Genomic DNA, 13,378 nt, shown 5'->3' with positions numbered 1-13,378 from the left:
ATGCAGCTTCATTCAGTGTTTTAACATAATTACATTACAATTAGGTAGTATTGTGCTGTCCATTTTTGAGTTTTTGTATCCAGTCCTGTTGCACAGTCTATATCCCTTCAGCTCCAATTACCCATTATCTTACCCTATTTCTAACTCCTGATGGTCTCTGTTACCAATGACATATTCCAAGTTTATTCTCTAATGTCAGTTCACATCAGTGGGACCATACAGTATTTGTCCTTTAGTTTTTGGCTAGTCTCACTCAGCATAATGTTCTCTAGGTCCATCCATGTTATTACATGCTTCATAAGTTTATCCTGTCTTAAAGCTGCATGATATTCCATCGTATGTATATACCACAGTTTGTTTAGCCACTCGTCTGTTGATGGACATTTTGGCTGTTTCCATCTCTTTGCAATTGTAAATAATGCTGCTATAAACATTGGTGTGCAAATGTCCATTTGTGTCTTTGCCCTTAAGTCCTTTGAGTAGATACCTAGCAATGGTATTGCTGGGTCGTATGGCAATTCTATATTCAGCTTTTTGAGGAACCGCCAAACTGCCTTCCACAGTGGTTGTACCATTTGACATTCCCACCAACAGTGGATAAGTGTGCCTCTTTCTCCACATCCTCTCCAGCACTTGTCATTTTTTGTTTTGTTGATAATGGCCATTCTGGTGGGTGTGAGATGATATCTCATTGTGGTTTTGATTTGCATTTCTCTAATGGCCAGGGACATTGAGCATCTCTTCATGTGCCTTTTGGCCATTTGTATTTCCTCTTCTGAGAGGTGTCTGTTCAAGTCTTTTTCCCATTTTGTAATGGGGTTGGCTGTCTTTTTGTTGTTGAGTTGAACAATCTCTTTATAAATTCTGGATACTAGACCTTTATCTGATATGTCATTTCCAAATATTGTCTCCCATTGTGTAGGCTGTCTTTCTACTTTCTTGATGAACTTCTTTGATGCACAAAAATGTTTAATTTTGAGGAGCTCCCATTTATTTATTTATTTCTTCAGTGCTCTTGCTTTAGGTTTAAGGTCCATAAAACCGCCTCCAATTGTAAGATTCATAAGATACCTCCCTACATTTTCCTCTAACTGTTTTATGGTCTTAGACCTAATGTTTAGATCTTTGATCCATTTTGAGTTAACTTTTGTATAGGGTGTGAGATACGGGTCCTCTTTCATTCTTTTGCATATGGATATCCAGTTCTCTAGGCACCATTTATTGAAGAGACTGTTCTGTCCCAGGTGAGTTGGCTTGACTGCCTTATCAAAGATCAAATGTCCATAGATGAGAGGGTCTATATCTGAGCACTCTATTCGATTCCATTGGTCGATATATCTATCTTTATGCCAGTACCATGCTGTTTTGACCACTGTGGCTTCATAATATGTCTTAAAGTCCGGCAGCGTGAGACCTCCAGCTTCGTTTTTTTCCCTCAAGATACTTTTAGCAATTCGGGGCACCCTGCCCTTCCAGATAAATTTGCTTATTGGTTTTTCTATTTCTGAAAAATAAGTTGTTGGGATTTTGATTGGTATTGCGTTGAATCTGTAAATCAATTTAGGTAGAATTGACATCTTAACTATATTTAGTCTTCCAATCCATGAACACAGTATGCCCTTCCATCTATTTAGGTCTTCTGTGATTTCTTTTAGCAGTTTTTTGTAGTTTTCTTTGTATAGGTCTTTTGTCTCTTTAGTTAAATTTATTCCTAAGTATTTTATTCTTTTAGTTGCAATTGTAAATGGAATTTGTTTCTTGATTTCCCCTCAGCTTGTTCATTGCTAGTGTATAGAAACACTACAGATTTTTGAATGTTGATCTTGTAACCTGCTACTTTGCTGTACTCATTTATTAGCTCTAGTAGTTTTGTTGTGGATTTTTCCGGGTTTTTGACGTATAGTATCATATCGTCTGCAAACAGTGATAGTTTTACTTCTTCCTTTCCTATTTTGATGCCTTGTATTTCTTTTTCTTGTCTAATTGCTCTGGCTAGAACCTCCAACATGATGTTGAATAATAGTGATGATAATGGACATCCTTGTCTTCTTCCTGATCTTAGGGGGAAAGTTTTCAATTTTTCCCCATTGAGGATGATATTAGCTGTGGGTTTTTCATATATTCCCTCTATCATTTTAAGGAAGTTCCCTTGTATTCCTATCCTTTGAAGTGTTTTCAACAGGAAAGGATGTTGAATCTTGTCAAATGCCTTCTCTGCATCAATTGAGATGATCATGTGATTTTTCTGCTTTGATTTGTTGATATGGTGTATTACATTAATTGATTTTCTTATGTTGAACCATCCTTGCATACCTGGGATGAATCCTACTTGGTCATGATGTATAATTCTTTTAATGTGTTGTTGGATTCTATTTGCTAGAATTTTGTTGAGGATTTTTGCATCTATATTCATTAGAGAGATTGGCCTGTAGTTTTCTTTTTTTGTAATATCTTTGCCTGGTTTTGGTATGAGGGTGATGTTGGCTTCATAGAATGAATTAGATAGCTTTCCCTCCACTTCGATTTTTTTGAAGAGTCTGAGGAGAGTTGATACTAATTCTTTCTGGAATGTTTGATAAAATTCACATGTGAAGCCATCTGGTCCTGAACTTTTCTTTTTAGGAAGCTTTTGAATGACTAATTCAATTTCTTTACTTGTGATTGGTTTGTTGAGGTCATCTATTTCTTCTTGAGTCAAAGTTGGTTGTTCATGTCTTTCCAGGAACCCGTCCATTTCATCTAAATTGTTGTATTTATTAGCGTAAAGTTGTTCATAGTATCCTGTTATTACCTCCTTTATTTCTGTGAGGTCAGTGGTTATGTCTCCTCTTCCATTTCTGATCTTATTTATTTGCATCCTCTCTCTTCTTCTTTTTGTCAATCTTGCTAAGGGCCCATCAATCTTATTGATTTTCTCATAGAACCAACTTCTGGTCTTGTTGATTTTATCTATTGTTTTCATGTTTTTAATTTCATTTATTTCTGCTCTAATCTTTGTTATTTCTTTCCTTTTGCTTGCTTTGGGGTTAGTTTGCTGTTCTTTCTCCAGTTCTTCCAAGTGGACAGTTAATTCCCAAATTTTTGCCCTTTCTTCTTTTCTGATATAAGCATTTAGGGCAATAAATTTCCCTCTTAGCACTGCCTTTGCTGCATCCCATAGGTTTTGATATGTTGTGTTTTCATTTTCATTCGCCTCGAGATATTTACTAATTTCTCTTGTAATTTCTTCCTTGACCCACTCATTGTTTAAGAGTGTGTTGTTGAGCCTCCACGTATTTGTGAATTTTCTGGCACTCTGCCTATTATTGATTTCCAACTTCATTCCTTTAGGATCCAAGAAAGTGTTGTGTATGATTTCAATCTTTTTAAATTTGTTGAGACTTGCTTTGTGACCCAGCATACGGTCTATCTTTGAGAATGATCCATGAGCACTTGAGAAAAAGGTGTATCCTGCTGTTGTGGGGTGTAATGTCCTATAAATGTCTGTTAAGTCTAGCTCATTTATTGTAATATTCAAATTCTCTGTTTCTTTATTGATCCTCTGTCTAGATGTTCTGTCCATTGATGAGAGTGGCGAATTGAATTATGGTAGATGTGTCTATTTCCCTTTTCAGTGATTGCAGTGTATTCCTTATGTATTTTGGGGGATTCTGATTGGGTGCGTAAATATTTATGATTGTTATGTCTTCTTGTTTAATTGTTCCTTTTATTAGTAGATAGTGTCCTTCTTTGTCTCTTTTAACTGTTTTACATTTGAAGTCTAATTTGTTGGATATTAGTATAGCTACGCCTGCTCTTTTCTGGTTGTTATTTGCATGAAATATCTTTTCCCAACCTTTCACTTTCAACCTATGTTTATCTTTGGGTCTAAGATGTGTTTCCTGTAGACAGCATATAGAAGGAGCCTGTTTTTTAATCCATTCTGCCAGTCTATGTCTTTTGATTGGGGAATTCAGTCCATTAACATTTAGTGTTATTACTGTTTGGATAATATTTTCCTCTACCATTTTGCCTTTTGTATTATATATATCATATCTGATTTTCCTTCTTTCTACACTCTTCTCCATATCTCTCTCTTCTGTCTTTTCGTATCTGACTCTAGTGCTCCCTTTAGTATTTCTTGCAGAGCTGGTTTCTTGGTCAGAAATTCTCTCAGTGACTTTTTGTCTGAGAATCTTTTAATTTCTCCCTCATTTTTGAAGGACAATTTTGCTGGATATAGAAGTCTTGGTTGGCAGTTTTTCTCTTTTAGTAATTTAAATATATCATCCCACTGTCTTCTAGCTTCTATGGTTTCTGCTGAGAAATCTACACATAGTCTTATTGGGTTTCCATTGTATGTGATGGATTGTTTTTCTCTTGCTGCTTTCAAGATCCCCTCTTTCTCTTTGACGTCTGACATTCTAACTAGTAAGTGCCTTGGAGAACGCCTATTTGGATCTATTCTCTTTGGGGTGCGCTGCACTTCTTGGATCTGTAATTTTAGGTCTTTCATAAGAGTTGGTAAATTTTCAGTGATAATTTCTTCCATTAGTTTTTCTCCTCCTTTTCCCTTCTCTTCTCCTTCTGGGACACCCACAACACTTATATTTGTGCGTTTCATATTATCATTCAGTTCCCTGATCCCCTGCTCAAATTTTTCCATTCTTTTCCCTATAGTTTCTGTTTCTTTTTGGAATTCAGATGTTCCATCCTCCAGTTCACTAATTGTAGCTTCTGTCTCTTTAAATCTACCATTGTAGGTATCCATTGTTTTTTCCATCTTTTCTACTTTGTCCTTCAATCCCAGAAATTCTGTGATTTGTTTTTTCAGACTTTCTATTTCTTCTTTTTGTTCAGCCCATGTCTTCTTCATGTCCTCCTTCAATTTATTGATTTGGTTTTTGAAGAGGTTTTCCATTTCTGTTCGTATATTCAGAATTAGTTGTCTCAGCTCCTGTATCTCATTTGAACTATTGGTTTGTTCCTTTGACTGGGCCATATCTTTAATTTTCTTGGCATGATCCGTTATTTTTTGCTGGCGTCTGCACATTTAATCAGATTTCCCTGGGTGTGGGACCCAGCAGGTTGAAAGATTTTCCTGTGAAATCTCTGTGCTCTGTTTTTCTTATCCTGCCCAGTATGTGGCGCTCGTCTGTCTGTGGGTCCCACCAGTAAAAGATGCTGTGGCTCCTTTAACTTCGGAAGACTCTCGCTGCTGGGTGTGTGGTTGAGACAGAGGAAAGTTTGTAGGTTGGTTTTAATGGCTTCAAATTGTGAAGTCCTGGGATCTGAATTCCTTGAGAGAGGGATTCCACCTGAGTTGCGTTTCACCCCTCCCGCAGGGAAGGTTCGGTTGGTAGAGAGCCCTGAAAGCAGCCTGTTTCTGCGTTCGGGGCAGTTGCAACCTGTGTAATCCCAGCGCTGAGTCCAGAGGCAATGAAGCCTCCATAGAAACAGCCGCAGAAGGCTGTGTTTCACCCCCTTTCCTCTTTTTCAGTTAGCCCAATCGGTGACTTCCGCCTTGATCAGTTTCGCCTGAGCTCAGTGCCTATTTTTAATAGTCAGAAGTTGTTCATTAATGCCAGTATTGGTGTTAGGTTGGGCTCAGTCTCCACTACTCTTGGACACTCTTTCCTTTCCCTCCGGGAAGTCGCCTGTGGGGGAGGGGCGCTGGCCGCCGCGGCTTGGGGAACTGCTGATCTGAGGCTCCCAGCCGGCCCGGGAAGCCGCATGTGTGGGAGGGGCGCCAGTCACCGGCTGCTGCGGCTTGGGGAACCGCTGATCCGAGGTTCCCAGCCAGCCCGGGAAGCTGCGTGTGTGGGAGGGGCTCAGGTCGCCGGCCGCCTCGGCTTGGGGAACCTCTGATCCGAGGCTCCCAGCCGGCCCGGGAAGCCGCGCGTGGGGGAGGGGTGCCGGCTGCCGTGGCTTGGGGAACCGCTGATCCGAAGCTCCCAGCTGGCCCGGGAAGGAGGGAGGGAGGGGCTCCGGCCGCCAGCCGCTGCAGCCTGGGGAAGCGCGCGCCGCTCGGGGACCTCACCGCAGCAGAGTCTCTTAGCTGGTCCAGCCGTTCCAGACTGGGGTACACTGTGTGTCTGGTCTCTGTCGTGGCCCCAGGAGCTGTTCTGTACTGTTTCTAGTTATTTAGTAGTTGTTCTGGAGGAGGAACTAAGACGCGCGCACCTTACTAAGCTGCCATCTTCTCCGGAAGATGACATCCTTTCTTGATGAAAACATGTCAAAGGACAGGAATACAAGGGAACTTCCTCAACATGCTTAAGGGAATATATGAAAAACCCACAGCTAACATCATACTCAATGGGGAACAACTGAAAAATTTCCCTCTAAGATCAGGAACCAGACAAGGATGTCCACTGTCACCAATGTTATTCAACATTGTAGTGAAAGTTCTATCTAGAGCAGTTAGGCAAGAAAAAAAAATAAAAGGCATCCAAATTGGAAAAGAAGAAGGAAAACTTTCACTGTTTGCAGATGAGATGTACTATATGTTGAAAATCCCAAAAAATCTACAACAAAGCTACTACAGCTAATAAATGAGTTCAGCAAAGTGGCAGGGTACAAGATCAACACCCTAAAATCAGTAGTGTTTCTATACACTAGTAATGAGCAATCTGAGGAGGAAATCAGGGAAAAAATTCCATTTACAATAGCAACCAAAAAAATAAAATATTTAGGAATAAATTTAACTAAAGATATAAAAGACCTATATACAGAAAACTACAAGAATTGCTAAAAGAAATCATGGAAGACCTAAATCAATGTTAGGGCACACTATGTTCATGTATTGGAAGACTAAATATAGTTAAGGCGTCAATTCTACCCAAATTGATTCATAGATTCAATACAATACCAATAAAATCCCAACAACTTACTGTGCAGAAATATAAAAACCAATAAGGAAATTTATTTGGAAGGTCAGGGTGCCCCAATAGCTAAAAATCTCTTCAGAATGAAAAATGAAGTGGGAAGTCTCACACTACCTGACTTTAAAGCATATTACAAAGCTGCAGTGGTGAAAACAGCATGACTGTTTACTGACCAATATACTGAGATATACTGACCAATGGAATTGAATTGAGTGTTCAGAAATAGACCCTTTCAACTATGAACAATTGATCTTTGATAAGGCGGTCATGCCAACCCACCTGGGCAGAACATCCTCTTCCATTCCTCTGTCCAGTTGGACAACTGGATAACCATATGCAGAAGAAAGAAAGAGGATCCATATCTTACATCGTATACAAAAAATGAATGGAAAATAGATCAAAGACATAAACATCAGAATTATGATCATAAGACTTTTAGAAGAAAATACAGGGCAATGTCTTATAAATCTTGTGATAGGTGGTGGTTTCCTAGACCTTACACTGAAGGCATGAGCAATGCAAAAAAGAAAGAAAGGGATATCCTCAAAATTAAACACTTTTGTGTAGCATCAAAGAACCTGCAGCCTACACAATGGGAGACAATATCTGAAAACCACATATCAGATAAGGGTTTAATATCCAGAATATATAAAGAGATTCTACAAGTCAACAATAAAAAAGACAATGAACTCAATTAAAACATGGGCAAAAGACATGAACAGACACTTTTCAGAAGAGGAAATACAAATGGCTAAATGGCAAATGAAAAGATGCTCAACTTCACTGGCTATTAGGGAAATTTAAATCAAAACCACAATGAGATATCATTGCATAACCACTAGAATGGCTATCATAAAAAAAATAGAAAACGAGGAGTGCTGGAGAGGACATGGAAAAAGAGGCAAACTTATTCACTGTTGGTGGGAATGTAGAATGGACACTTGCTCTAGAAGGCAGCTTGGCGGTTCCTTAGTAAGCTAAGTATTGAATTGCTATATGATTCAGTAACCCCATTACTAGGTATTCATTAGGAGGAACTGAAGGCAAGGACACAAATGGACATTTGCACGCCTATGTTTATAGTAGCATTATTCATGATTGCCAAGAGATGGAGACAGCCCAAATATCTATCAACGGACGAGTGGTTAAACAAGCTGTGGCATGTACATACAATGGAATTTTATGCAGCTATAAGACAGAATAAAGTCATGTAGTATCTAACAACATGGATGAACCTTGAGGACATTATGCTGAGTGAAATTAGCCAGAAACACAAGGACAAATATTGTATGGTCTCACTAATATGAATTAACATTAATGAGTGAACTTTAAGAGTTAAAGTAAAGGTCACAGGTTATCAGAAGATAGAGGGGAGAGGTGGCCTATTTGGTGCTGAAAGAATACAGAATGTGCAACAGGACTGATTGTAACAATTCAGAAATGGATAGCACAATACCATCTGATGGTAGTACAATAATATAAGTACATTGTATGAAGCTAAGTGTGAGTATGGTTGATGAAGAAGGGCTGGGGGCATGTATGACACCAGAAGAAAAGATAGAAGAGAAAGACTGAGGCAGTATAACTTAGGAATGCCTAGAGTGGACAATGAATGTGATTAAACGTAAAAATAAAAAAAAAGTTTTTGCATGAGGGAGAACAAATGAATGTCAACATTGCAAGTTGTTGACAATGGGATGGTATACAGGAAAAGGCACAATCAGTGCCAGCTACGGTCTATAGTCAATAGTAACAATGTAATATGCTTCCACTGAATGTAACAAAAGCATTATGCCAAAGCTAAATGTCAACAAGTGGAAGATATGGGGGCGGGGTATGGATTCCTTGTGGAAGAAAAGGAAATATTTTCATATAGATTATGGTGCCAAAAGCATGGCTATTTCCTTAGGTTGGATTGTATGATGTGTGAATCAAACTGCTTAAAAATGGACAGAGAGAAACAAGTGCTAGAGAAAATGTGGAGAAAGAGATGTACCTATTCACTGTTGGTAGGGAAGTTGAGAGGTGCAGCCCCTCCAGACTGCAGCATGGTGGTTCCACAGAGGCTAAGTGTAGGGTTGTCACATGATCCTGCCACCCCGTTTCTAGGTATGTACTTGGAGGAACTGAGAATGAGGACATGAATGGACACTTGCACAGTGGTGCTTATGGTGGCAGTGTTGGCAATTCACAATGAATGGAGGTGGCCTAAGGGTACAAAGACTGAGGAAAGGAAAGGGGATCTGTGGTGTATACATACAACGGAATACTGAGTGGCTGCAAGAAGGAATGAAATTGTGAGGTATGCAACTAAATGAATGAAACTTAAGGACTGTATGTTGAATTAAATGTTAGAAACAAAAGACAAATATCATGCCTCACTCATATGAACTAACTATAATACACAAACTTGGAGAATTGAAGCTGAGAGAATGGGTTATCAGTTTGGGGCCTAGTGGAAAGGTTCCTAGATTATAAACTCTTAAAGCAGTTACATCTATTCTGGCTTTATAACTGTTGTTTCTAAATTCTGAGATCCTGAGCTATTTGCGTATAACCTGGTCATTCCCTGAAACGTCAGGTTTTTATATGATGCCTGAGACTCAGAGTTAGAGCACTGAATCTATGAATGTCAGTGTCACCACATACAGCAGCTGTTTAAGAAGTTGAAAACGTGATCAGACTTCGACTGGAGGTTTGAATGAAGCTGATCTGGATAGGAATAAGGTAAATCAGAATACAGAGTAGAGGATGATATGGGATTGAGTCCTGGCAATGTGCGCAGGACTTCTGGGATGAGCCGGGACCTCGCATCATGGGATTGAGGAGGCATTCTTAGCCAAAGGGTGGAAGAGAGAAATGATACAAAATAAATTTTCAGTGGCTGAGAGATTTCAGAGTGGAAAGGTTATCCTGGAAGCTATTCTCATGCATTATATAGATAACCCTTTTCAGTTTATAGTGTTGTGGAGTGGCTGAAGGGAAGTACCTGAAACTGTTGAACTGGGTTCCAGTAACCTTGATTCTTGAGGACGACTGTATAACTATATAGCTTTTGCAATGTGACCATGTGATTGTGAAAACCTTATGTCTGATGTTCCCATTATTTAGGGTATGGACAGATGAGTAAAAATATAAGGATAAAAAATAAATAAAAATTAGGCAGGGATAAAAGGCAAAAAATTGGGTAGAGTGAAATACTAGTAGTTAGTAAGAGGGAGGGGTAACACGTATGGGATGTATGAGTTTTTCTTTTTCTGGAGTGATGCAAATGTTCTAAAAACTATCATGGTGATGAATACAGAACTATGCTGTGATACTGTGAGCCACTGATTGTATATGCATGGACTGTATGTGTGTGAAGATTTCCCTGTAAAAATAATTTAAAAAACTGGTGGTCTAGATTTGTTTATTTAATTTTTTTGTAAAATATATAGAATTAAGTTTGACATCCATGTTGCATGCAGGAAACACTTTTTTCTGTTTCTATATTGAGGCTAGTGAAAAAATTAATTCTTGATGTAAGAATACTATGCTATCTAACGCAATTAAGAAGTTTCCTTTTTTAAGATACTTAGCATGCTGGATGTAGATGCTGACATAGTAGTACAGTGTTCTGCCCACAGCAGCTGCTTGATGAATGTTTGCTTATAATGATATTGTAGCAGAAAGAATATTGCAACTCACATGCTACATATTAACAGTTATATATAAGCCTGCCTATCATTTATTTTGTGTTTATCATGGGGTATGCAAATGATGTCACTTTCTACCTTAATTTTGTAGCGTTCATTTGGGAAATAGGTTTCTTCCTTCAGGAAATCGCTTTCAAATCATGTTAACTTGGTAGAACAATTGAGCTAGTTAACACAATGCTAATGGAGCCAAGGATATGGATTTGATCCCTATAAAGACAAGTTGGCAATCCACAGAGGCAATCTATGTGGTGACCAGAGGATGGACCTTGAATTTTTCTGTTGCTAACTTTCCAACATAGATTACTGATGACTACTCACAAAGGGGACAAGATGAGCCATTATGGCTGTCTGTGCTTAACCCATCAGTACTGGTAGAGAAATGATTCACAAAAGCCCAATTGGATGCTTCCTTTCAGGGCACAGGTATGTACCGTGAAGATCTTATGACTCACCATTTAGGAAGCCTGCTAACTTAAGGCCTATTTAGTGGGAACACACAATTGTTTCAGGTAAATTCATAATGTAAGACTGCAGACAATTGTAATTCTCATATTTTGGATCTTTTAACAAATTTCACAAATCTCAGGACCACCACTTTTCTTTTGCTAGCTTAAAAATTGTTACTTATATTCCCCAAGCTTTACAGTATGGCAACACATCATAACTGATGGCTATAAGCATCAGCAAACTTAAGCAGAACAGGACTACACTGTGTGTTTGCATTTAAATTTGCATAAAATTATTTCTATGGGATGGTTAACTTCAGAGGATAAAGATCTTCTAAATGGTCATTTTAATGAGCAAAGTTGTTTTATATGGAACAAGAAAATAATTTCATACTTCATTTGTTCTTTTTTGCATCTGGGGCAAAAGAAATGTTACTTGCCTCTTGTTTCTGAATATCCTGGAGAGATTGTCTGGGGACATTGGTTGGTTTAGCCGAAGTGAATAAAGATTGAAGAGTAATTCCTGGGGGAAAGAAGAGGTACATTTAAATATGAGAAAATGATATAGTTGGGACAAGGGTGAATGTCTAATGGATGGGGTTGCTTCATAGTTCTCCTTGTTGGGTTGACATAATATCAAACATTACCACAGCCAAGGATTTATTTATTCAAGTTGAAGTAGCACCTCCAAGTATAATATAACTTCTTTTAAGTTCTCTGCCTGCATACTTCCAGCTCCTCACCTTCCAGCAGTTCACTTCAGCTGGTCCTAACTTACATTGCCAGCATAATCTCCTGCCACCCCCCATGTCCCCTCCAGAATGAGCTATTTTGCACTTTATTCAGTAAGAAAGGATTGGACCTTTGAACAGAGGAACTGTATACCTAAAGATAGATGTCGGGAAGATTACATTCACAGGAATATGTAGGATAGATTAAAAGAAAGTAGAAGAGACTGGAGGCAAATTATTCTAATAGTTAAGGGTAGGAGTGGTGCGAATGTAAAGGAGAGAAAGATTATGAGAGTTTAAGGAGGTAGATTAGACTTCGGGATGTAAAACAGGAGGAATAGGAAAGAATGAAAGATGACGCAGCTTTCATGCCTGGATAAAAATAGGAGGGGGACAGAGAACAGGTTTGAGTGAGACAGGAAGGTGATAAATTTGTTTTGTGCATATTGAATTTGAATATGGAGATGTCTAGCATTCTTAGTGTGTGTGTATAGAATATGCAGAGTCTCAGCTAACATCTAGTCCAGCACTGGAGAAATGAGAAAAAGGGATGTATTCTTATGTCTGGGGAGGAACAACGGAGACTTTCTTGGGGAGAGTTCTCTGTCCTGGAAACACCCTAAATCAAAGTAGGTCAAGAACTTACTCTGCTTATCAATATAGGCCACCACAGCATAGACTCTAATTTCTTCACACTTTGCAAATTCCAAAGGCCCCATTCATCTAACAATCATTAAAAAATATGGGCTAATAACATTTATATTCATGAATAGTTTTTTTATCTACATGTATAAGAATAAGTACAGATTTTATAATAGGAAAAAAGCAAAACTTGAAAAGCTATATGATGAAACTATTATTATTATTTAACTGGAAAATAACAGAACAATCACAAATACTGTTTATTTTCTTACCGCCATCATCTGAAGGACAAGATGTTTTAGTCATTTCTCTATCTTTCTGTATGGTTTAACAATCAAGAGAAAAATATTAGTAATTAAGCTCCTCTATAGCAATCAAATTAATTCTATATCCCCTCCCCACAATTCCCTGCCCTGTTTCTTAAGCACTGGTCTCAATGCTAATACATATGATCAATCTCTTACTGGATATCTCTCACAGGTACCTAAACTTGACCAGTTCAAAAAGAAGCTTATTCTGTACTCATGTTCCTCTGTCTTTCCAAACTCAGCCCTCCTCCTGTGTTTCATATCTTCGTTAAAGGCCTGGTAATCCCCCCAGTGCTCCATTCTCCAAAGCTTAGAATACTTTGATTTATTTCAGATAAGGCTAATCCAATCCTAAGGCTTTTAAAAAGAAACTTTAAAACTAAATATTTTAGCAGTATTTTCAAAATTTGGAGTATTGTGACAGTGTCCCCCAAATCATACTAAAAGAGACATTAAAAACCTATGACCTAGACTTTTGAGGAGATGGCTGAGTACAATAGCTTGAGGTTAGCCCTGCTCCACTGAAAAGTTAGAGAAGAGGCAGGAGGGTGACTGAGGTGGCAATTCCGGACTGCGGCTGACCCCGGAGAGCCTTCTGCACTACAAGTGGAAGCCGTGGTTGCAGAGGCCGAGGAACTGAGAGGCAGAAAGCCTGGTGCAGAGGCGCAGAGTGGTGGAGCCTGGGAG

At 38.7% G+C, this 13,378-nt stretch overlaps 1 protein-coding gene across 1 annotated transcript in view; it reads right to left on the bottom strand.

The window, feature by feature from the left end:
• The window catches only part of LOC143671763 (fibrous sheath-interacting protein 2-like), a 100,722-nt gene that overhangs the window by 54,670 nt on the left and 32,674 nt on the right, over positions 1-13,378 (bottom strand). Inside the window, exons 11-12 of the mRNA XM_077146943.1 lie at positions 12,656-12,701; positions 11,451-11,533 (exon numbers count right to left, since the gene is read on the bottom strand). Of these exons, the coding sequence (XP_077003058.1) occupies positions 11,451-11,533; positions 12,656-12,701 (129 nt within the window). The remainder of the gene's footprint in view (positions 1-11,450; positions 11,534-12,655; positions 12,702-13,378) is intronic.

The sequence above is a fragment of the Tamandua tetradactyla genome, chromosome X (genome assembly GCF_023851605.1).
Source record: "Tamandua tetradactyla isolate mTamTet1 chromosome X, mTamTet1.pri, whole genome shotgun sequence".
Taxonomy (NCBI): Eukaryota; Metazoa; Chordata; class Mammalia; order Pilosa; family Myrmecophagidae; genus Tamandua; species Tamandua tetradactyla.
The sequence above is the reverse complement of the archived record's forward strand: the minus strand, read 5'-3'. Positions and strand labels throughout refer to the sequence as shown.